Source organism: Chaetomium fimeti, assembly GCF_033439085.1.
Source record: "Chaetomium fimeti strain CBS 168.71 chromosome Unknown B0H64scaffold_7, whole genome shotgun sequence".
NCBI classification, from domain to species: Eukaryota; Fungi; Ascomycota; class Sordariomycetes; order Sordariales; family Chaetomiaceae; genus Chaetomium; species Chaetomium fimeti.
The window spans coordinates 419,162-442,978 of NW_026944335.1; the positions used below are offsets into that span (position 1 = coordinate 419,162).

Consider the following 23,817-nt stretch of genomic DNA (forward strand, 5'->3'; position numbering starts at 1 on the left):
CAACCAGGTGGTCTAGCATCGGGAGCAGGCCTCTGAGTGGCCGGATCTGCTCCTTCACCGCCAGATCCGAGTCCCTTCACAGCTCCGAGTCAGATCCAATCGAGGGCCCAGAGCCGGCACGGGAAGGCTTGGGGTTGCGGGCCCAGACATGCGGCCTGGTGGCCCAAAGAATCCCCGGCGCCACTCAGAGCGAACGGCACCGCCTGATTAATCCCGGGGCTCAAACCCGTCGGCGGGTATCGATGACGGGTCTTTGCACGGAGCTGGCCGTTGGCAGACTCCTCCTCGAGACTCGGCAGTGCGGTGGTGGTGGAGCGGTGGTGCCGTGGCCCAAGTAGCGCTAATGCAAGCACTCAAACTCTCAAAGCACTCACCTGCATCGGCCCCACCGCGCCAGATACCATTGACAGGTTGACAGGCCATCGTTGAAGATCGGGAGGGCCTGGGGGGGGTCACTGGGGGACAGTGGGGATCATCGGGGAGGACTGTCAGCCTGGAAGCCTGGGCGGCGGTTGGTTCCTGTTCTGTCGCCAGTTCCGGTCCGAAGGGACGCACTCTCGATGGAAGGCCTGGCACTTCCTCATCAAAGCAACCCCCCCTCGGCGCCATGTGCGGGCAGGCGGGCTTTCACACGAGTCGCGCGCGCCACAGGGTAAGGTGCCATCGACCGAGATGGCGAACCGGCAGGATCAGCGGTCGGGCGAGGGCAAGACGTGCGTCATCCACTCTCCCGGGCAGGCCAATGGCCGTGTCGAGAGAGGGTGCCATCGTCGGGAACGCCATCATCCATCACGGCGAGCGCGGGCACAGACAAAGACTTTTTGCCAGGCTTCCCAGAGTCCCCCGGCTAGACCGTCACCGAGGGAAAGGAACCGGGCCGACCGAGGTGGCCTCCCAGAGTCCCGGCGCGCCAATACGCCACCGTTGCTGATCACATGGGCCAACAAGGTCATCATTCATCATTCCGGCGATGATGAACAAAGAGGAGCAAACTCGCCGGAGTCGATACCGAGATCAGCCGGCCTCCGCCTCTTTGGTGACGAGACCGAGAGGCGGCTGAGGCACGGAAGAAAGGGAGGCAGCCCGGGCAAACAAACACGGTGAAGACCGAGAAATCGGCCGATATGGTCACGTCGTCGAGCAGAAAGAGAAACAATATCCGATGACAAAGAAGGAAACGCCCGAGATTGTGGATTAACGACACAGCAGGGGAGAGTGGGTGACTCGCAGGGCGTTGCAGTCAGATGAGAGGAAAGAAGAACCTGGAATTCAACACCAGGGGGAGCAAGAGACTTCCAGAAGCCGAGTTCCGAAGTCCCATGTTACCATTTCCATGCCCGAAATGGAGACGAGCTGAAATGCAGTGGCTCTCCCACCTTCGCAAAGCTTGTTGGGCTGAGAGGAAGGAGGGGGTGAGGTGAGAGAATGCAGCTCCGCAGGCAGGAAACCACCGAAAGCGGGGTTCTGGAGAGTCGAGAAGCACAGACGCAAGCCTGAACGACGGAAAGTGGAGCAAATAAACAGAATATTGAATGCACGGGCCAATTACCTTGGGGCTGACGACCGCCCAACTGCGGCAAGGGAGTGGGGAATGGGGGGGAGTTGGGGGAATGGATCGAAGAATCGAATCATGTGCGAGAATGAATGCAGAAGCCGGAGAAAAAAAGCAAAACCAAATTCCGATCGAAAACGTGAGCGACACGCCGCCGCCCCGCGCTCACCTCCGGCACAACGGCGGCTGGGCACAAGCAGTTTGGAGAGCAATGTCCGTGCGTGCCAATCAAAGGTATGCCTGCATGCAAGCCTCACATTTCCCTCGTTTCTGGTTTGGTCTGCAGGGTCCCCCACATGCACTCTCCGACGGGCCAACCAGGGCTCGCAGATGCAAGCCCGCTCTCTGCGATGCAACAGCTTGCTCTTTCCCAGGCTGACTGCGAATGCAAAGTCACCTTGCAATCTTGCGTTCCATGAAGACGAAACATGAGACTTGATGATGAGACCTCCAGATGAGGAGAGGCCCCAGCCACGTCCCATTCGAGCCCGTCACAAAACAAAACAAACAAAACACCGAACTCACTAACTCACGACCCAATATCGCGAATCCACACTCCCAAGAAACTGACCATCACCCAACGACTGAGACATCCACAGTCCAACTAACTGCCTCACTCCCCTTCACCAACGGGCAAAGCTCCAACCCTCCCCAAAGTCCAAAGTAGGGCTGCATGCATCGAAACACAGCAGCAAGCAAGCACCATCTCGTTAACTCCCTCCTTGTATCCATCCACACACAGTAACCACCAAGCAAAAGCGAGGCGACGTGGCGTCGATGCGCGCCGCCCAATCAAAGCCCCCTCCCCATCACGGAGCCAAGCCCAAGCCCAGCCCAGCAAGCCAACCACACACACAGGATTCGCTCCCTCACAATTTTTGTGTATGTTTTTGTTCTCCGCATCTGCTGCCTGCCCTGCCCGCCGCCCTGCCCGCCCTACCTGCAGAAGAGAAGGAAAAAAAGCCGTGTGGGGCGGGCGAGCGGGCGGCCGAGAAGAAGAAACGGGGCAACATTGCGGCTTTGGGCAACTGCTGGGCAACCACACCCACACACACACCCACCCACCACACCACACTCGCACGCACCACTGGCGGGCGGTGGCAGGGCCGGGGCGCAACGCACGCCCGCGGCGCGAAGGGAATGAGGGGGGCAGGGGTGTGGGTGAGTTGCCCCATGGGAGAGATGGGGTTGGTTGGTTGGTTGGTTCTGGTTCTGTGTTGATGGGCTGCTGCACGTCAGTTCCGAGAGAGAATGTCACTCACACTTCGTTCATTCACTTTCACGCTCAGCGCACCCACTCACCCACTCTCTCACGCACACACAAGGTAACGCTGCAAGCAGCCTTGGGAATGACGGGATGGGTGGGTTTAACTTCCAGAATGGCACTTTCCCGCCTTCCTTCCCTTCCCCCTTCCCCTGTCCGGGGGGGTGTGTGTGAGTGAGGTCACAGAAACAGATGGGCGTTGGAGCGTTGGGTAAGTTAGCGCCAGGAGTGGCAAAAAGGAAGGATGATGATCCAGAACGCAACAGCAAAGCAAAGCAAGCATTGGGATCCGCGAGGGCGGCGGCGCGGGACCCATCGCTTCCTTCCATGAAATCCGGGGCCAAGCCTCATCATCAGCATGGCGTATCCGTCACGTGGGGAGGAAACGGGATTCACTTCCTTTGTTGACGATTTGCCCGCCCGGCCGCCACCCCATGGACACGGTCCCGGAAAAGGCGGCGGCGGCGGGCTGGCATCAAAGCGAGACCGAGTCTAGATTCGGCGGGTTTGGATCGCATCATCATTCCCCAAAGTTCCGAGAAAGAGGCCGGGATTTGAGTCAAAATTTCAAAGCGAGGTTGTCTCTCTTGCGAGCCATTCCATCGTATTGTATTGTATTGTATTTATTGTATTGCCAGGCCAGGTATTACCCAGTAGTCTAGCTACCTTTGTGATCCATCAACAGCTTCCCACCCAAAAAAAGGTAGACAAGATCTATCGACGCTCAGGCTGTCTCGCCTCCTCTGTCGAGGAAAATAACGTAATGAGTTCTTGCGGCCGGCGGCACTGCGCCCACGCTCGCAATGGGTTATTGACCCAGGGGTAATGTCTAACAAGTAAATGTTCATCTTCATATCCCATGTCCCACATTTTCCGCCGCCCTCCCAACCAAAAACAACAAGACAAGATCGGGGGTATTAAAAAAAAGATGTTGAGCTGCGAAAGAGAAAAGACGACGCAACCGACCCCAGTGTCCAGGGAACTCCTGTATTCCCCCCCGGCCTATCCCCCAGCGCCGAAGATAATGCTCCCCAATCCAGTCCGAGCGCCTTGGCGTGACAAAAGGGAAACAAAGGAAATAAAATAAAATAAAAGATACAGAATTTGTTTCAAGATATGGACATGAGAAGGATCCGTCATCCGGTGACTGTGGCGTGGTCCAGATGGCTCCGCATTGGGTGTCCTCGGGATGGCGGATGAAAAAAGAAAACAGAACCTTGCGAAGCATTAAATCCATACTTTGGGTTTTGTTGTATTGACCTCCCGCCTTGGGGAGTCAAATAAGTGAAAACGTTTCTTCGTCGTGGCCTTGAGTGAGGACTTCCGTGGTTAAAAAAAAAATATTGGTGATCCAACACGGCCGACGGTTGATTGTTTGTGGTTTGTTTGTTGGCGGTTGTGGTAATCCAGCAACCGGCGTGGACATCCCATCCCGGAATAGGAACGGCAGAGGCAATCCGGTGTTGAGGGCATGGTTCAAACCGGGATGAGCGGCACGCCCTAAGCGAGCGCACCGCGCATCATGATGAAGGGAAAACGGAAGCTTAGTAGCACCCCTGCATGTGGGCAAACAGCGGAACCTGGTGGTGGAACGGTACAGGATGGTGCAACTGTGGTACCGGCTGTGTCGGCTGTGCATACCTCAAGACGTCCCAGAAATATTGGTGGAACTGGAACTTGGATGGCGGCGCGCACGGCTGGACGGGCATGGGCATGCCCTGAACCGGGTGCGGGCCGGCCATGGGGTGGTAGGGGTGCATGTACTCCTGCGGCGGGAGGTGATGGTGTTGCTGGAACGGCATCATCCTCGGCTCCTCAGCTTCGTAGATTGCCGGCTCTATCGGTGGTGCTTGGGACTGAGGCGGGGGCGTCTTGGCCTCCGGGAGGTCCTCAAGGTCGTCGTCTTCCAGGTCTTCGACACTGGAGCAAGTCGAGGTGAGGGATCCTTCTTCGTCGGACGAGCACGACTCCCCATCCGAAGAGGTGGGCGAGAGCGGCGCCTCGTGGTCGTAGTCGTACTCGTCGTCCATGATGGATTCCTCGCAAACGTAAGTGGTGTGGCCCGGCGATGCAGGCGGCGTCGGCAGCGGAGCCGTCGAGTTTTCGGTAAACCGGGAGCAGGCCGAGATCCGAGCGCGCAGCTCGGGAAGCTTGATCCTCTCGTCCGGGTTCCGGGTAAAGATCCTTCCCAGAATGTCGTTCAGTTCATCCGACACTGGGAGGATGGTCTTCAGGAAGTCCCGGCTCTTGGTGTAAGCCCCGTACGTGGAGTCCTCGTAGGATGCCTGCTTCCATGGGTTGCGTCCACAGGTGAGGTTCACCAGGATGACTCCTAGGCTCCAAACATCGTTTGGTGCGCAGTAGTAGAACGGCCTCCTTGACGAGGGGTCTAGACATTCTAAAAGAGAAGAAAAAGAGAGAAGGTCAGTTGGTGTTGGGAGGGGTGAGGAAAGGCAAACGGCGGCGGGTGTTTTTACTCCTTGGACCGGACGGGAAGAGAAAAGAAGGGAGGAGAATGTTGAGAAACCTACCTGGAGACATGTAAAAAGTGGAGCCGCAACCGTACTCTTCAGATCGCTCCGAGGAGGTAGCCAGGCCGAAGTCTGCCAGCTTGACAGTCTCGCCCTGGTCAGAGACGAGCACGTTCTCCGGCTTCAAGTCCCGGTGGTAGATGCCCAAGCTGTGGCAATGTCCGACGGCATCCAGGATCTGGAGGAAAACCTTCTTGGCCAGCTCGTCCTTACCCACATACTGCCCACGTTCGGTAATGTTGTAGAACAAGTCACCCTCGGGGCAGTACTCCAAGATAACGTAGATGCAGTCCGGGTAGTCGATGATCTTCAGGATAGAGACCACATTGCGGTGACTGGACGCGGTGTAGTGCAACTTGATCTCCTGGGTCTGGAAAGTGACTTGGCGGCGGTCCAGTGGTGTCCCATCCGGGTTGAACTTGCTGAGGCACTTGACAGCATAGCGGACGCTGGACTTGGTGTCGACGGCCGAGTAGACAACGCCGTACGCGCCAGTGCCCACGATGCCCGTCAGCTGCAGCGAGCTGGTGATGAACCTCCCTAACCTCTCCTCCGGGGCCGCCGGAGCGAAGCGGGGCAGGCACGGCTGTTGGACGGCGATGTGCTGGCTCGGGATGGTGCAGGGCTGGCCGAACGCTGGTGAGGCTGGTGGACTGGGGTAGCCGAACACTGGAACATGCTGCATGATCTGGCCCGTTGCTTTCTAGCGCACCTTCTCCTGTCGATGGGGTTCCTTCGGTTGAAGTTGGGAAGTTTCCGGGTTCCAGTCGGAAGTGGGAAAGTCCAAAGGGGGCGGAGAGAGAGAGACAAGAGACTAGAGGAAACGGAAATAGACGAAAGCAGAGGAAACGGATCCTTGGCAAGAACCCGACGGAATGGCAATATCCTCGAAACCAAAAGAGGCCAGCAGGTTCAGTTCTCCTTAGCTCCTCTGGGCTGGGCTTGGAAGTTCCTAGGGTTGAGAGTCTTCCTCAAGATGGGGCGGTCCGAGTCCTTGTTCGCAAAAGGTGACCTCGAGTGAACGAGTCAAACCAGCTTGGTGGGACGGGTATGGTTGGGTGTCAACGAGGAGACGGGGGGTCCACAAGTTGAGCGGAGGCGGTGTGTGGTGAAGGCGGTAAGGGGGGCGATGATTTCTTGACGGGGAAGGGTTCCCACAAGCAACTGGCGAGAAGGAAGACCAGATGCGATAAGGACCAAGAGGGAAGAGGGAAAAAGGGTAGTTTTGAAGGAGCGTCGAGAAAAAGGGCGGTCGGCGATGGGAGTGAGGCGTCAGTGATGCAGGCTGGAAGATCGTTGTTATGTCTCGACGGCACTGACTGGCCAGGTCCACCGCCGCCCCGTTCCCCAGGAGCCTTCCCTTGCCCCCCCTTGGCCGATGCCTCGAATTGCGTGGTTTCCCTGTCTGCTGTGGCTTGATTGGCCCCGAAAGGCCCATGTCAGACGGGCCCAGTCTTGGATGCGCCTCTTCATTGCCCAGAGGTGGGAGCAGGGGTCGCCGCCCCTGTGGGCCGGCCGGGGGGTACGTACCCCCCTCTGGCTTCACCGGCACAGGCCAACACATCCTTGTGGTGAGACCATGGGAACTGCAATGCGCCATCCTATTCTTAATCTTGGGTGCGCGGCGCTAGCTCGGAAGGAGCATGGTGTGGATGGAAACAGATGGTGTGGCGGGACCCTGGCACCCTGGGCGGTCCTGCGACTGGCCCCGGCGGCCAAGAACGGGCTTCGCGCTAACGAACGGCCAGAGCAATGTGTGATTACGAGACGAGGCCTGGGTTGACACATGCCCGCCCAGTCACAGAGCGCCCTGTGTGTCACTGCCTCCTCACACGCCCCCCTCTCCCCCACATGCCGTTGAGTCTGGCCAAGCAGCGGCGAGGACTTCGGTCTGGCGGGAGGGGTGAGTCAAGCACATACAAAGGAGAGAGCGGTGGTGCCGTGGTGGTGTGGGCTGATGCTGCCGGGCAGATGCAAGCGAGGCCCCGTGACAAGCAGCCGCCAACTCCTGCTTCTTTGCCTTCTCTGCTGTTTTGGCAAAGCCGAACTGCCCATGAAGCGACGGGCGACGGCTGAAGCCGGCGAAACATGAAAAGCTGCGCATCGGGGATGATGACTGATGACGGGAGAGGCGAGGTTTCGTGAGTCGTGTGTGTCCACTCGTCCACGTACACTTCTTAGGTCCACAAGCCGGCTTCCGGGCGTTCAGTGATTTCTTTCACACACGAAGGAAGACCCGCTCTCGTTGGGAGCACGAAGGGCGAGGGGGCTCCAGGGCTCCCGGCAGTTAGTTAGTCAGTCAGTTGCTGCATGGCTCACTGTTGACTGTTCAGCGACCGGGATCCAGAGTCCGAAACCTCCTTTTTGTGGTGTTGTTGCTGTTTGAGCCAGACCCTCGCGCGGCTTGTCAGAGATCAGACACCGCATGGATGAGCTGCCACACCTCGGGTCTGGGAGGTGATTCATCTGGCGCACCCATGAGCTGTTTGTTTCTGCAATTGCATGCATCGGCCTAGAAGTGGGCCGGCTGATCGCAGCCGAGGAAACGGTGGGTGGCGAGTGAGGGAGGGAACCGCTGAGCCGCTGTGGAGGGGCACGAGGGGGGAGGGGTCCCTTCCATTCCTTGTGTGCTTGCCCATGAGCTTGTTCGCCTGCCGTGAGCCCGCCGATTGCCCGTTGCCCGTTCTCGAACCTGAAGGTGGTGCCGTGTTTCTCGAGGCAACCCTCGCACCAGCAATCTGGAAAAAGTACGGCAGTCAGCGGTGCAACAAAACCTGCATGTGGCGGGGCAGACGGGTCCAAACCTTTACCAAGCACGCACAAAGGGTTAGTTAGTTAGTTATTCAATCCATCAAATTTCATCACCCGCCGTGCCGCCGTTGACGAAGCAAATGCCGACCCAATGCGGGCGCGCAATGAATGGTTCCCTCAACCCCCTGGCGCCTTCATCGCTTGCCGAACGTGTGGGAAATCGTCGCATCATCAACTGAGCAATGCCAAGGCGGCCATCGAAATCGAAGTTGGTGGAAACGGGCGCCATGGCTGTGGAACCACTCAAAAGTCAAGCGAGCTTGCCGTGGGTGCGTGGCTCGAGCGTGGGAATCTTCGGGATCGGCTAGGCTTGGGCCAGAAAGAGGCCAAAGCAATTAATTCCTGGGCTTAGCGCTGATGATGAGCGTTGCCGTGATAAGATGATAAGCCTCGTTCCAGGTTCAGGGTGTTCCTGGTTCCTTCCAACTTCCAAGTTCGAGGAGCACGGACACAAGCGTGGTGGCAAGCAATTCAAGCCGATGGATGGTTTGGCGCCAAGCCACCAAGCCAATAATGGGTTGGAAAATCAACACAGTGCGCTTTGGCTATTTCTCTTCTCTTGGATGGGATGGCTCTTCCCATTTTGAGTCGAATTAAATATGATCTGGTCATCCGATTCAACAACCATCAACATCGACCCCTGGTTATGGGCATGAATAAAATGCTATTGGACTTTTCGTAACTCTTACGACGAACAGTAGCGTTCATCTCTTAATTTCGGTGACGTCCGTCTGCAGAAAACGTAATTCAACGACGAGCCATGTTAGTCAATGTTTATCAAGGGGGAAAAAAAAGACAACACATTCTACTAAAAGGGAAAGGAACACATTAAGTATCACACTTTTTTCTCTGAACATGTGAGATTGCAACAACTAGTAGATGCCAGAAGGGACTGCATTTCCAAGGTGCTCAACACGGATATATATGTAATTGGGAAGCCAGGACTGACAATCTAACTTACCACCATTATCATTTATTTAAATAACACTGATATGCCGGGGACACGGAAACGAGTTCTGGAGAAGCCCGCCATTTCCGGAATTCAACCCGCTGCTGAACTCCGGGCGAACTAATAGCTCTGTGTCCCAAGTGGTCAGACAAAGTGATTAGACGTACACATTCATATATGATCCTACTTTAGTTTGCATAGTCTTACCACTTACTACCTCGGTGCATATACGTATGTCTACACCACTCATGTCATACGGTATGTACATAACATAGGTAGGTAGTAACCACAACATCCCATAGCCAGAGGCAGTGCGGCATAGAGCTGGCATGATGGCCCTAAATGGCAGTGCTTGGGTATCCTACCAGTCAAGCAGCAGCCGCAGTAATTAGCTGCAGTGTGCGATGAACAACCGATATCCCCGTACAACACACACACACACACACACACACACACATACCGACACCTCACAACTCAGTCACCCAAACCGCCTAGCCCAGCCCAGCGACGGGGGCCCACAACAACGAGACGGCCGACCACGGCGGGCGGCCGCAGTTCAACCTGCCCGTGCCCGTCACGCCCGTGCCCGGCGGCCGGGCGAGCGAGTCGATGGACCCCCCTTCCCCCTCAGCAGCTCAGCTGGCTGGACGCCCCAGTACGAAGCATGTACGTGTTTCGTCGATCAGAGATCGGGATCTGTGCTGCTTATTGTATCGCGTCGTATCTACACTATCACAGCAGTACCATAGGTGGGGAGCTAGGTACGTAGGTATCCCCGCCGCCCCCATCTCATCGCACCCAACCCCTCAGGGCCTATGTGAGGCCGCCGCTGCACGCCCGCCTCTCGTCAAACATACAGACCAGCGGACCAGCTGGCTGGCTACCTAGTTGGGCTGGCGGGCTGGCTGACGGCGCGTCAGGCCTGCTACTGCTGCTGCTGCTGCTGCTGTGGTACGGGGAGTGGTTTTGTTTGTTTTGGTCCCGTGCCACAGGACGGGGAGATGCGGCGGCTGCCCTCTTCCCACCCCCCCCTTTTTTTCGTTTCGATCTGCTGCGTAGCCTGTGAGTGAGCGAAGCAACGCTGCTGCACCCACGATCCGATCTCTATGTATTTTACGCACCGGCCATTCGTTGGCGGCCAGGGCGGCCGATCGGGAGGGCGGGGGTGGTTGGGGATCCAGATGGATGGAAGGGAAACAAAGCGGAGGCGGCGCAGTGTGCGGCGGCGAGGTGCAGGCTGCCCAACCCACCACCGCCCACCGCCCACCGCCCATGTCTGCTCCGCCGCCGACCGGCATGGCATGGAGGAGAGATTCCTGTTCAACCGGGTCCCGGCGTGGTTGTCGAGCCACCCGGGTGCATAACCCCGCCTGTCGCCTGCCACGACCGGTTATTATTGCGTGCGTGCGTGGTGTGTAGAAAAAGGGGATTCCGGGGTTGGGGAGTCGGTTGTTGGGCTTCTCCTTCCTGCTTGCGGCGGCGTCTGCACGGTATCACAGGCGCCTCAGGAAGGGGGCATGGATCGTCCGTTCCGGTGGCATCGGGATGCGCGTTGAATAAGCAAAGGGAACACTGTGGGAGCCGGAGCACCGCAGCCCCCAAATTCACTCACCGCGCCGCTCCGGTTTTCGTGGAGTGTAACTAGCTATCGGGACTGAGTGGTGCCGTCCCTGGGGACAACAACCGCCGGGAATATGTTGCTGGACGGGTCACCTGCATCATCATCTGTGTGAGGGCGGCAAAGGAGTCGGTAAATGATCCAACCACCAGGCAGCGCCACCAACAGGATATCGAACGCTCGATCCAAAACAAACCACAACATGGAAGTACGAATCCCGAATAGCCTGCAAAAGTGGCCGGTAGATGAGGGAGCGGGTGAATGCATCATCGTCACGGGAATCGGCAAACAGCAGAACGAGAACAACACCGGTGTGCAGCAACAGCAAAAAGGCACAGCAACACCGAAGAGGAAAACGAGGCCGCCAAACAAGTAGTATTTCCATGTAAGGCTAGGCAGTGATGACACTGACGGGGACGCAGGATCCTCCAACGCCACAGGTCCCACAATACAAACTTCTGCTGCGCGACGACGACGCCGTCGGGTAAGACAAAGGAGATGTGCACGACTCATCTTCTATTCCATACCGCCATTTCTCCCCGTGTGCCGAACCAACCCCCCCTCAAGCCGCTCATAACCTCAACACCATGCGCCTCGTCCCGGACGCGCCCCTCATCAAGCGCGACAACGCCGTCGCAAAGCCCGCCTCCAACCCGCATACGCCAAACAGACCCGTCTCCGTTACCCGAAAATAATGCGGGCCTCCACCGCTCTATTTACCGCCCATGGACATGCGCCCGGTGGGTAAAGAATGGATGCTTCAGGGCCTCGGCAGGCGTGAGGCGCTTATCCGGGTTCAGCGTCAAGCACCGTTCGAGCAGGTCGACAAAGTGGTTGAGCTCCCTGCTCTCGGCGTCATCCATGCCCGCCGACGCGGCCAGGAGGCGCGTACGCAAGTCCCGCGTCGGCTTAACGCTTGCCAGGGTGCGGACGTTTGTCTGTGGCGGGTAGTCGGTTAGTAAGGCAAGCCCCATCTCGTCATTTTATGCATATGCAGAGTAGTGGGTAATTATGGAACCGAGTTTTGAAAGAACGCTCCCGACGGGACAAGATAGGGCAGGACAGGACAGGAATAGGGGCGGGAATTGAGGCCGGTGAAGGGCCGCTGCAGAGCGCCATTCGAACAGCGGTAGTTTCCAACGCGACTGCTGTAACCTCGTCTGGGCCCCGATGATGCGCTGCGGCGGTTTGAGGGGTGCATCTCCTGTAGCACAACGATGCAGGCCCGGAGGCGGCGGGCGCGTCATGGAGACCGCCAGTTGACCGGGAGGGGCCCAGGCGGCCGCGGCAAAGTGGCGCGCGGCACGGCATTGGACCACAGCAGCCGCCCGGCTGGGAAAAATGACTCGGGAATCGAACATCCGATGAAACAATAGAACAACCCGAGAATAGTCTCAAGCAAGTGGAAAGTGGAGGGTGGGAGGGTGTGGTTTGTGGAAGGGAAGTGTAGGTTAAGGAACGTTCAAACTCACCTTGCCTAGAATCTTGTCTCGTTCGACGCTGATGAAGTTGCCCACTTCGTCAAAGTGGTTATGCGCAAGTTCGCCGCGCCGGTACAGCTTCGCGCTCAGCTTGCCCCGGATCTCCATGATGTTCTTGAGCATCTGGTTGTTGTTCTCGCCCGTGAAGAGGATCTTGCCGGTGTAGAGCTCATACAGCGTGCAGCCAATGGACCACATATCGACGGCATAGTCGAACGGCACGCCTAGGATAATCTCCGGAGCACGGTAGAATCGACTGACGAGGTACGGCATGGGCTCGGTTGCTGCCGTCGCGGCATCAGAACGGTCGATCGCTGTGCCCAGATCGCAAATCTTAAGCATGTTCCGTGCTTCGTTTACCTGAGAACAGTCAGCGCTCATGTCACATCATACTACCGGTGACAGGAAATGGCGTACCAGAATATTGTCGGGCTTCAAGTCGGCGTGAACGATGCTGCATTTGCGCATGTGGCCCAGCGCCAGGAAGATTTGGTATGCGTACGCCCGGGTCGCGTTCAGGTTGATGCCGACGTTGTTGCCAAACTTTTTGAGGACCTCGCGGAGGTTCATGCTTAGGTTTTCGAAAACCATGCAGAGATGAGCTTTGTACTCGAAGGACCGCTCGAACCTGACAATATGTTTCTTGTCCTCAGGATCGACGGCATTGAGCTTCTCGAGGATGCTAATCTCGGTGAAGCCTCCTTTCCGCAGCGCATCGTTGTTCCGCATGATCTTGATGGCCACGTCCTTCTTCGTAGTCACATCGACGGCGCGAGCCACCCCCGAGAACATGCCGCGACCCAGCGTCGTCGATACCTGGTAGCGACCGTCTAGCAGCTCCCCCGGCCGGATCTTGTAGTAGCCCTCTTTATCGTCGCCCTCTAGGATACCGCCACCACCACCTTGCGGCGCCCGCACGTCCTGGGTTGTGTCGGGTTGAGCAGGTGCTGGCGCGGCAAACTTGTCGGCAAAATCGTCTGCAAACATGTCGAAGTCGTCGTCGTCGTCTTCATCTTTCTTGGCGCCCTCGTCTTCCTTCTTCTCGGGGATGGGTGCCTTGACCTCGTCCTGGGGGGCAGGACGTGGCTCACCATGCAGACCTACATTCCCGTGGCGCATTTCGTCTCGCCGCTCATCCTCCCGCATGTCGAGCGTGGGGTCATAGTCAGCAGCGGAGGGCCCGTCCTCGTCGAGGGTTTTGGCATCGCCGTGGGCATTGATGAGTGCCTGGTCGTCAGCAAAGTTAAACACCCCCGGGGACAGAGCCGCCTGGATTCTGCCAGGGGACAGGCCGGGTGACGAAGGGCCATCTGGCGTGGTTAGCAAGATACCCGCCACGAATACTGGGAGAAGGCTTACTTGACAACGGGGTGGCACCATCGGGCCTCTGGGGCCCCGGAGTGCTCTGGCGGGTGGAAGTTGCTGTGGATGTGGGCTTATCGGCGATTTGTAGCGCTTGAATGGTGGGAGTTGCTGCACCGATCCCCCGCTTGAGAGCTGCTTCTCTCGCGCGCCGGCGACGCTCGATCTCTGCCTGCACGGCAGCCTCTTCGTCTAAGGCCGCATCTGGGTCCCAGTCCATGTCAGGTTCGGGAGGTGCGCTTGGAATCAATGTCAGCAGTGACCAACATCCGGGCCGTCGGGGATATTACCTGGTTTGTGAGATGGCAAGATGGTTGATGCCTCGTTCAACCGTAGCACCTTTATCACTTTTAGCATTTTGCCTGGAATCAGGAGCCTCCACCGGAGTGACCCGTTTGGACAAGGAGCCATCCCGTGGGCGTCTCTCAGTAGGGGCACTGTACTTGTCTTCCCCCGACCTCAAATCGGCTCCATAGCGGCCCCCGCCTCGCTTTCCCCTGCCGTCTCCGCCACGAGGGGACCGACTGCGGGTTCGAGGCCGCTTGTCTGGATAGCCGTCGTTTCTGCGGTCACGTTCGTAGTTGCGATCATAGCCACTACCATTGATACGGTGGCCGCCGGGGCGAGAGATTGGTTCGCGGCTGCCATGGTGAGCATTCGAACGATCGTCGTAACGGTCTGAGCCGCGCGAGGAAGGACGGTCTAGATCGCGGTACTGGCGGCGGTCATCGCGAGAACCACCCTCGTAGTGTACGTGGAACTGGCGTGTGTCGCGTCGGTCACGTCGGTCCTCACGAGGCCGCTTCCAGCCACGGGGTGAGCGGCTCCGTCTAGATCCGTCGGCCGAGTCTCTCGATGGCAGGTCGCCCTCGGGTGTGCGCGACGGGAATCTGCCTCGATGTCTGCCGTTTCGGTCAACATCACCGTTTTGTTCAGAGCGAGGCAGGGGAGTTGCCTCTACGATTTCCCCTTCATCCGAGCTGAATGCTGAGGACGTCATTGTATGTACCGACCCGCGAGTGCACCCCCTTATTTCCCTTGTCGTCCTCGCCTTTCGGTTGTCTCAAACGACGCGCTATGATCTATGCTCGCTTTAACCCTCGAAGATGCCCAAACAGGACCTGCTGCGAGTCGGCCGAGAAAAGCTGCGAGGCTTCGGTCGCACGCTTGTGGGTTGCAGAGACCGGAAAGATCAGGGTTAACTCGGGTAATGTCGATGGTATGGTCGTTAAGTTGTGTTGTCGTGTCGTGCTGATGGTCGTGGGAGGTGGGATGGAACGAGCCTGACTCGGCGAAACCCTGGCAGTGACGTTCAAGTTGAGAGAGGGATGTCCCTGGGCCGTTTGCTTACCACCTTTGGGCATTTGACAGGCCGCCACTGCAGGTGGCAACCCCGAATGCAGCGCCTGCCAGCGCACATTCCCGGTGTTTCGCCGATTCACCGCCCAGCCGGGCTCTCGGCTGGCATGGGCCTTGCCGCCCTGAGTATCTTCGCGGGGTCTCTCTCCTGACAAGTTCACGCAGCCGACTTTTCCATAGTTATTTTGCACCTTGCAACAGTGCATCTCCCACCTAAACACCAAGACACGAATTTCGGACTCATTCCCCCTCAACTCACAAAATGGGTGGTCAAAGCAGAGAAGGTATGTTTTCAAGTTCCATTCTTCTACTCCACTGAGACCCCGAAGATCTCTGATCCGACTAACACCCTCGCAACAGGCGGCAAGGCGAAGCCCCTCAAGGTGCGCAAAACCACATCCCACGAGAGGAAACACCCCACGACGGCGATCACTAACCAGAATTTGGCGTAAACCAGGCCGCCAAGAAGCAGAAGCAGGATCTCGATGAAGAGGACAAGGCTTTCCAAGACAAGCAGCGTGCCTGTACGGACCCCGATCCCTAAAGAAAGCCCTCACCCTCGCCTCAACTCCAGCCTCCTAACCCAGTGAACGATGCATGCAGATGAGAAGGCCAAGAAGGAACTCGCGGCCAAGGCCGGCGGCAAGGGCCCTCTGGTATGTTCCTGCTCCAGTCTCGCAACCATTTCTTGACCATGACTGACACTCCCATCTGCAGAACACCGGTACCCAGGTACGACTCACCTTTTACCCACCACCTCCATCCCCTACTACACCTTGCGACTCTAACACACAGCGAAGGGCATCAAGAAGTCGGGCAAGAAATAGACTCCCGCATCGGGAAACGGGGCGTTGCGTTGCGTGGTGTTGCGGTTCTTGGGATACAGCGCCGGGCGATAGATAGATGCCGGTGTCGGATCAGGGTTGGGATACTTTGGGGCGCAAAGGGGCAGGGGGCAGCCTGGGCGCAGGACGACGACATGTTTACTAGGACACGGTCTTTATAACGAGCATGATGAGGATCACGAGCCACGTTCGCTACCTGTCGTTTCTGCCTGCGATTTTCTCTCAGAAGTACGCTGTTCGGGTCCCGGACGCCGACGTTCCCTCCTCGCACCGCCCCCGACGAGATCACCATAGGGAAGGCAGCCAGCTGCGACTAAGGCCCCGGACAAGATTGAGTATTCGGGTGACGGGAGTGCGGGAGATAAGCCTGGTTGGGCGTGGGGCGAATATTGTGGTCCTGGTCCGGGGTTGGCAGGAGTGGACGGAAAAGGGATATCAGCCATGTTCGAGGCTGAAGGTGTGAAACGGGTGCAGTGGGTGACCACCGATGACATGTGACAGCGTGCCGGGGATGGGGAGGAGGGTGGGTTTACGACATATGAACACACAGAAAATGAAGATGGACGAGAAAATGTTGTTGGATTGGAGACCTGGTAACGCTCAAACGTCCAGGTGTTTGTTTATTCTTGACTCCCCCATCAAATCCCTCCTACACACGGGCAGGGTCCAACACCCCAAGCCGACGCGCCCCTTTACCAACTCACAAATCACCCATCCATACCAAAGCCAACCAATGTACCCACGTAAAAAGAAGCCATATCCCGCGACGAGCCAAAGCCGCCCTCACGATCCAATTACAAAATTGTACATATGTACGTAGATACCACCAAACCGCAGTACTCCTCTACCTACCAAACATGTCGTCTATCAACAAAAGTGTGCCATTGCCAAATCACCGAGATAGCCAGCCCGTGATGTAATGTAATGTACCAAACAAACAACGGCAAAGCGGCATACCCATGCAGCGCAACCAAAACCTCCCAACGCCAAAACCATGCCGCCAATGCGAGGGGAAAAAGAAAATCGCAAAGATCAAAAAGCACATTTGTGCACCGCTCCGTTTCCCCTTCCAAGATCCGGCGCCATTTGCCACCGCGATGATAGGGTAGCCCCGTGAACCGGCCCTATCCCCATCCCTCACTCCCACCGAGTCTCTCTCCCATAGCCATGGCAGGCCCTCGGGAGGGCCTACTACCGGAAATGGCCGCCCCCGCCCGGTCCCCTCGTCGCCGCACCCGGCGTCCCACTCCGGTCGTTACTCCTGCCGCCGCCGCCGCGGAAGAAGTCGTACTGGGCCGGGTCCTGGGCCGACGGCGCCAGCAGCGGCGGCGAGGTTATGAGGTCCATCTCGTCGGTCTGGGGCAGGCCGCCGTAGCCGTGGGGCCCGCCGCCGAGCATGCCCGGTGCGCGGCTGCTGCCGCCGACTCCGAGGCCGCCGGCCGAGATCGGCGAGTGGCGGCTCGAGGCGGACGGCATCGGGCCCGGGTCGAGGCTCATGTCCCGGGTGTGGTGTGAGTTGTACGAGCTTGGGGTCGGGGGGTAGCCGGGTGTGGACACGGCCATGCCCGCCGCGCCGGCGACGAGGTTGGTGCCGCTGTCGTTGGCATTGGCATACATGGGGCTGCGGGCGCGGGAGGGCGGGTCGGAGCCGTAGTGGGGTTGGCCTGGGTAACTGCTGCCTACGCCCAGTTGCGGGGCCGGGGACATGTAACCGTGTGGGTAGGTCGAACCGGCGACGGATGGGTCCGGGTACTGCGAGTATGTCCTCCTGTTGCCGGCACCGCCGAAGCCCATCCCACCTTGGGGCGTGCCTGGGCGGGAGTCGGAGTGGCCGCTGCCGAGAGTGCCTGGTGTACCGGGGCGGTTGATATCTGGATGTCGCCCATAGAGATCGCCTCCGCCGTGTTCCGCGGCGAATTCATCTCGGTTTTTGTAGTACTCGAAGTCGAGACGGGATTCGGGCACGACTTCGAAGCCGGGAACGGAAGGCGAGAGCTTGCCGGCTTTGCCCGTTGACATGTTGTCGAGGGCGTAGGTATCGCTGTAGCCGCTGACGGTGACAGAGTCATCGTAAGCCGCATCCCGTCCGTCGCTTAGCCGGCCTTGGTAGACACTGGCGAGCAGGTTCTGCGCCTTGGCGTGCACCATGGGCGTGATGAGGGGCTTGTAGAGGGCAGGGTGGCCGAAGCGAGAAGCGAGCCTGTCGTTTCGCGAACTCTGCTCCTTCACGTCGAAACCGGTCTCGGCACGCTGCTGGGCGGAATACCTCGTGGTATAGAAATGCATCTTGTTGTCGAAGGCGTAGGCGCAGTAGAACTTGAACCCGAGCATGAGGAAGGGGAGAGGAGCGACGGCATATGCCTGGACGTGGGTGCCATCGCCGCGAACCCAGACGATCAAGAAGACGACGAGATGAGAAAGCATGGACCCGAATAAGACGCGGTTGAACAGCATGCGCCAGAACATGCCGCCGCTTTCCGTCTTGGTAACAAAGACATAGAGGAGCAGGTACTTCTTCAGCGCCACGTCGATGCAGAAGTACATGGCGGCGGCGGGCAGAACAAGCGGCTGAATGGCGCTGTAGCAGAGGGCGACGGTCGAGTAAAACAAGAAGTAATTGTAGTAACTCGCATAATCGAACGGGGGCGGCGCCGTGAGCTCGATCAGCTCGCGAGGGGTCGGGTTCGAAAACTTGCGCACGACAAAACTGGACAGCAGGGCCCAGAGCTGGGCCAGGTCAATCGCAGCACCTAGTTGTCTCTGGAGGAGCCAGGTGATCCAGAAGGGCGAAACAATGCAGAGGGATACGAAGAGAGTCTGGCCAATGTTGGCGTCCATGAAGGCATCCCAGGCATTTATGCCCTTCTCGGTTTGCTGGACAACGCTTGCCGTAAAACCCCATAGGGCACTAAATATGGAGAAGATGACGAGGTTGTTGAAGACGAAGAAGGTATACAGCTTCGCTACGACGTGGCGCTCCCGTCCCGTCTTGGTCTGGTCGCCGGCCTTGATGGACAGACGTCGAAAGATGATGGGGAGGACGAGGTAGACGAGCGACATGAGCGCCGGAGAAGCGATACCCTGGATGATGGACCAGACGGTGGGGTTCTGTATGAGCGAGATCTCGAAAGCAGGCCAAACTCTCCCCAAGTTGGTCAGGTTGACTACAAAGATGGCGATCATGGCGTTTGGCGCAATCCACAAGATGGTGAGAACGGCTATCCAAAGGTTGTTCCAGAGTCGCCTCCTGCTCCGGGTCGACGAATTGAGCGGCATGTTGTCCCAGATGATATCGTTTGGCCTCGGGGCGAGCTTGATGGTGGCGCCGTGTGGCTTCTTTTTGCGGCACGCGTAGGCGATGGCATGCGCCTCGGCGATATCCGAGTAGGACGAAAACCCGTACGGCATCGAGCCCCTCTTGTCCACCCGTTGTCGAACGTCCTTGATCTCCAGCTCCAGGACCTTGATTCGCTGCGTGAGGTAGTCAATGGCATCGACCTTGTGCCCCTTCGGATACGTTCCGTATGAGGGGTCTTTCTTGGACGGTGGGCACTTGGGTCGCTCTGACGGGAGGTTGTGCGGATCCTTGAGATAGATGGCCAGCACCTTTTCCAACTTCCGAACGGCCTTGTCGTGCTGCTCGATGAGGTCGGGGAGGACCTTGACGTCACGGGCGACGGCAGTTCTCGCGAAGGACGAGTTCGGGGCGATCTTGTCGATAATTCTGGCAATGCCTTCGTCCGAGGTAAGGGTCTTGGGGATGTCGTGTAACTAAATGCCGATTAGCCAAGAAATCAAGAGGGCAAAGCAAGGCTGGTATCCTATACCATCAATGTGCGGGCGTGAAGGCTATGTTGGTACTCTTCGCTCTTCAGGTACAGGCGCCTCAACTCCAAAACCTTCCTGTAGTTCCACCACAGAAAGCCGCAAACCACAACGGTCAACAGCCACGCGAAGGCCACTGTCGCCCAATGGGCAGAGGCCCACACATTCATAGGCGTAATTTGCATCAGCCACCGCGGTTCCTCGACGGCGCAGTTGGTCCAGTTGATGGGTATGAGGATGGCGCAGCCAAGCAGCGAGAGGACGAGGAAGATATTGCGGCACATCCTCGTGAAGCGCATAAAGAGGGTGGCATCCATGCCAACCAGGTTGACCATATCCAACTCTGATGTCGACCACAGCGGTACGATCCACGCGAAAACACCTTTCCCCAAGGGCGGAGGGGCATGTTTCTCGTCGACATGCTTGAGCTTCGGTGCATATACAACGCTATTGTATGGGCGGAGGAAGGAAAAGCAGATGGCGATAGCTGCTGTGACGCCTAGTGAGGAGCCTAACGCGGCAAATACGGCATCTTGTTGGACCTAGAAGGGCGGCGAATAGTGAGCAAGAGCTCAAAAGTAGGGTTAGACGTGTGGTATGGTGATGACATACCTCAGCTTGCGAGGAGAAGGGGCTTGATAGGAGTTCTAGGAGAATTTGAGCAGGATCTATGGGCTTATCATCCCTCGCGAGGAGGCGCTGTAGAATATCCATCCTTGCTCCGTATCGAGGGCCAAATAATGCCCACGAAGGGCAGCAAGGGCGAAGTCGTAACCAGGGAATTGAGATCCGGAGCGAGGCAACAAGAGTTCGAGAGACGGCGAAGGAGTCAGAGCTGTGTACGAATCCGTTTGTTCCGTCGCTCGTGACGCAGTTTCCCCTCCTCTTTTTCACGAACCCACGCCGAAGTTCTCTTCACGCTGCAGTTGGAAGATTCTCGACCTCCTTCAAGGTCTGATCGAGGTTTCTCGATTCCTGGAGCGAAGACTGCCAGACCTGATGCTCGAGAGAGTGACGTATGCTCGGCACGGGGGAAGATCAGCGCCAAGGCCGCGAATGGTGCGTCGCTTTAAAATGACCGGCCGACGGGGTTCGAGATCGACAAGGGTAGGAGGGGGGAAGGGCGGTTGCTGTTTCGTAGTTATCAAAGAAAACGAGTGACTGGAGAAATCGACCGGTAGCGAGCGGTGGCCGAAGTCTCTCCTATTGTTGCGCTAAGAATAGCGGAGGTAAGTTAGTGTGAAGGAGGGCAGGTTCGAGAATGTTGTTCTGACGAAAAAAAGGGTCGGGATGCAGGGGACCAAGTTCTGGATCGCGCAAGGTGCCGGCACAAGGTTAATGCCAAGAAAGCAGCTGACGCCAAAGTTTCTCCCGCTGCAACCCAGTTTCGTGCATTAAAAGTCATCAAAGGCCATCAAGTTAAACGTCTCTAAACTTGTTGCTTCGCCCCGTTCCCCAGCTTTTTGAGAGGCATCCCGCCAGCCTGCCCCTGAGAAGACTGCGACCCCAAATCCTCAACAAAGCGATGAGCACGCGATCCGTCCAATGATTCCCAGCAGCTGCTATTTTGGCACTGCCACTTGCTCCGGGGAAGCCGTTTCCCCCGGTTGGTGCCCCACCAAACAGCCGGCGAGTGGGGCAGCCGACTCACAATACGAGCTCTGGATGCACGAAATCAAGGAGGTGCACAACAGCAGTGTCGCATCCAAACATATCGAGGACGAGGGACGAGAAAGTCGGCAGAACACCCTTGATCTGTTCTGCGAGCTGAGCGATGATCCCAAATGTTTACGAAACGCGACAACGCGAAAACCCTCAATCCTTTACCTTGGAGGTTTGAGAGAATCGGTGTTTGCTCCTGGAAAGTGGTTGCATAAACATGAATTTCAGGGATCCCGACGAAATCCATACCTTGATTGGACGATCCGCCCGTTGCTGGCGCGCACATCCACGGCCCCGGGATCGAGAGACTTTGCCACATCGGGCGATTGATCTGACGCCGTCGTGCGCCTTCTCGCAGATCACCGCACGCGAGCCGTTGAGAATCTCATGAACCGCTCCGTTGATGGGTGAGATCAGGAAAGGAAATCAACGCGATGGGAGGATTGAGCAAGTCGGAGGGCACGGGCATGTGTCGGGGTCTGAGTAGGTATTCGGCCCATCGGGCCCGTCTGTGTCGTCATGCGGCTGAACCTCGTGGCTCGCCTCGAACACCGCTAGTGGACAGGGAGGGGCAGCTGACGGGATTTGATGGGGAGCTCTGAACCGTGAGGGGGGCAAACTAACCATCTCTCCATATTTGAATACGCGCATCTCAGTTTCCCAGCCTGTTGCCAATCTAGGTTTGAGCTCACGTGCGAGCAGTTCACAGCAGAGAGTAAAGACGGTATCAAACCGGCCCACGCCTGGTAACTCCGACGGCACGATGGCCGGAAAAGCATTCATCTATCATACAATATGAAGGGGCCACGTCGGCCCGGCTCGTGGTGGAAAATAACCCTGGAGAAAGAGAAGAAAAGGAAAAAAAGGAAGAAAGGAAGAAACGCAAGAAACCATCACCCACCCAGGCGTGGTTTTGAACCGGTCAGTCATCAACCCTCCCCAAAACCCACCCATACTCCATTCCAGCCCACATTTCGAACCGGATAAAAAAAAGCGACGCAAAGAGCAAACAAGAAACAAGGGGAAGCAAAAAAAAAATTCACAGCTCAACCGGCCCCTGGCTCCTCGTCTTCCGCGCCGTCCTCCCCGCGGCAGCCGTCACCGCAGCAGCAGCAGCAGCAGCAGCCTTACCGGGCTGCTTCCTCGGCCGGCCCCCTTTCTTGGCAGGGGCGGGAGCAGCAGGAGCAGGTGGGGCGGCGGCGGCTTCGGCGGGCTTGGCCATCGCTCCGCCGCCGCTGCTGCCGTTGGTCTCGGCGGCCGGCGGCGGCGATTTCGCCTTCTCCTCCGCCTTGGCAGCGGGGGCGAGCTCTGCCGGCGCCGTGTCGACGCCGGTCTTTTGTCTTTTGCCACCTGCAGCGTCGCCTTCGGTATTGGCGTCGGCGCCGAGAGCGGTTGAGGCGCTGCGCTTGTTGTTGGAGGAGGAGGAGTCGGCTGCGGTGGTGGCGGCGCTGTCTTCTTCTTCTGTGGTGGTGGTGGTGGTGTTTGCAGCAGCTGGGGCGTTGGTTCCCATGTCGGCTTCTTCGGCGGGCTTGGATGCGCCGTTGGCGCCGGCTGTTACTGTGGTGGTGGGGGTAGGCTCTGTTGACTTCTCCTCGGCTGCAGCGACTGCATCGGCGGCGGCGGCCACTGGCTCGGCCACGGCCGGGTTGGCGGCGCCGTTGGTCTGCTGCTGCTGGGAGTCTGCGGCCGGGGGACAAGTTGGCTGCGCGGTCGGCTCGCCGGATTCTGCAGGCTTATTATCAGTAGATGTCGGCTCAGCCTTTTCCTGTGGTGCGCTCGGGTCCGGAACCGCACCCCCAACCCCGCCGTTGGCTAGGGGTTCCGCGGATTGGGTCTCGTCTTGCTTCCCGGGTACTTGGGGTGCCGGAATCTCTGCGACGCTAGTCGCCGCAGTGACAGGTGGCCCAGCCGATTCGCCCTGCTGAGTGGCTAGCCATCACGGAACCAATCGGTGTTAGCATGAAATATGAACTTGATAAGTCATAAAATTGACGCCTCTGGTGTACGAGGTTTGTTTTTGATGGGCACAATCCAATTCAAGGGCAATGGCGCTGCTTGTTTTCCGGCGCTGAGGTGGTATCTCACCTTTCTTTACCTCGGCAGACATCGCGAAGATGACGTAAGTGCGAAATGGCGCGAGGTTGCAGTCTGAAGTATCTCCAAATTGAACGTCGGCGCGGTGGTATATTGACTAGAGGCGGCCAATAAATAGTGGTAAAGGTGGTTTCCGTTGAGAACTCAATGGCAGACCAAGAAACGAGATGGCAATAGAAGAGGGCGGAAAAACGGGAGAACAGACGTGAGGTCGGGCATGCGGCGGATTACGGTGGCAGCGCCCCATCGCACACGGTACGAAGCATCCATGTTTTGCGTTTCTGTGTATGCGGGCAGTCGCACTGACGGATCAACCCCGCCGGAATAATGTATATCGGCGATCCGTGTGCTACAAAAGGGTTCGAGGTTCCAGTGGTTCCATCTGGATGTGTTACCTTAGCCGAGAGCGTACATCGAGGATGGATCAATGAGGTCAGCCTCAGGCCATGTGCTATGTGAAGTAG

General features: G+C 57.8%; 7 protein-coding genes across 7 annotated transcripts; 1 reads left to right on the forward strand and 6 right to left on the reverse strand.

Annotated features, from left to right (window-relative positions):
* Positions 1 to 4,360: 4,360 nt before the first annotated feature.
* On the reverse strand, positions 4,361 to 6,032 carry B0H64DRAFT_328801 (kinase-like domain-containing protein; the record flags this gene model as incomplete). Its single annotated transcript, XM_062800850.1, has 2 exons — positions 4,361 to 5,214; positions 5,348 to 6,032. 2 exons carry the CDS (start codon positions 6,030 to 6,032, stop codon positions 4,361 to 4,363), a joined length of 1,539 nt encoding a protein of 512 aa, XP_062655694.1.
* A 133-nt stretch (positions 6,033 to 6,165) lies between these two features.
* B0H64DRAFT_223067 (uncharacterized protein) lies at positions 6,166 to 7,061 on the reverse strand. The gene has a single exon (XM_062799598.1). The coding sequence runs from the start codon at positions 6,945 to 6,947 to the stop codon at positions 6,300 to 6,302; it is 648 nt and encodes a 215-aa protein (XP_062655695.1). The 5' UTR covers positions 6,948 to 7,061; the 3' UTR covers positions 6,166 to 6,299.
* A 3,517-nt stretch (positions 7,062 to 10,578) lies between these two features.
* On the reverse strand, positions 10,579 to 11,339 carry B0H64DRAFT_223061 (uncharacterized protein). The gene has a single exon (XM_062799597.1). The coding sequence runs from the start codon at positions 11,236 to 11,238 to the stop codon at positions 10,753 to 10,755; it is 486 nt and encodes a 161-aa protein (XP_062655696.1). The 5' UTR covers positions 11,239 to 11,339; the 3' UTR covers positions 10,579 to 10,752.
* Positions 11,340 to 11,441: 102 nt separating this feature from the next.
* Positions 11,442 to 14,568, reverse strand: B0H64DRAFT_329223 (kinase-like domain-containing protein; the record flags this gene model as incomplete). The annotated part of the gene is made up of 5 exons (XM_062800865.1): positions 11,442 to 11,663; positions 12,198 to 12,566; positions 12,624 to 13,516; positions 13,566 to 13,807; positions 13,859 to 14,568. 5 exons carry the CDS (start codon positions 14,566 to 14,568, stop codon positions 11,442 to 11,444), a joined length of 2,436 nt encoding a protein of 811 aa, XP_062655697.1.
* A 412-nt stretch (positions 14,569 to 14,980) lies between these two features.
* Positions 14,981 to 16,007, forward strand: B0H64DRAFT_223256 (translation machinery associated TMA7). Its single transcript, XM_062799600.1, has 6 exons — positions 14,981 to 15,211; positions 15,288 to 15,310; positions 15,385 to 15,451; positions 15,531 to 15,583; positions 15,645 to 15,659; positions 15,728 to 16,007. The coding sequence occupies exons 1-6, from the start codon at positions 15,190 to 15,192 to the stop codon at positions 15,752 to 15,754; spliced, it is 207 nt and encodes a 68-aa protein (XP_062655698.1). The 5' UTR covers positions 14,981 to 15,189; the 3' UTR covers positions 15,755 to 16,007.
* Positions 16,008 to 16,513: 506 nt separating this feature from the next.
* Positions 16,514 to 20,726, reverse strand: B0H64DRAFT_223480 (uncharacterized protein). Its single transcript, XM_062799604.1, has 3 exons — positions 20,210 to 20,726; positions 19,600 to 20,139; positions 16,514 to 19,543 (listed from the first exon to the last, which is right to left on the reverse strand). The coding sequence occupies exons 1-3, from the start codon at positions 20,309 to 20,311 to the stop codon at positions 16,964 to 16,966; spliced, it is 3,222 nt and encodes a 1,073-aa protein (XP_062655699.1). The 5' UTR covers positions 20,312 to 20,726; the 3' UTR covers positions 16,514 to 16,963.
* Positions 20,727 to 22,170: 1,444 nt separating this feature from the next.
* On the reverse strand, positions 22,171 to 23,473 carry B0H64DRAFT_223372 (uncharacterized protein). The gene is made up of 2 exons (XM_062799602.1): positions 23,345 to 23,473; positions 22,171 to 23,188 (listed from the first exon to the last, which is right to left on the reverse strand). Exons 1-2 carry the CDS (start codon positions 23,364 to 23,366, stop codon positions 22,299 to 22,301), a joined length of 912 nt encoding a protein of 303 aa, XP_062655700.1. The 5' UTR covers positions 23,367 to 23,473; the 3' UTR covers positions 22,171 to 22,298.
* Positions 23,474 to 23,817: the final 344 nt, after the last annotated feature.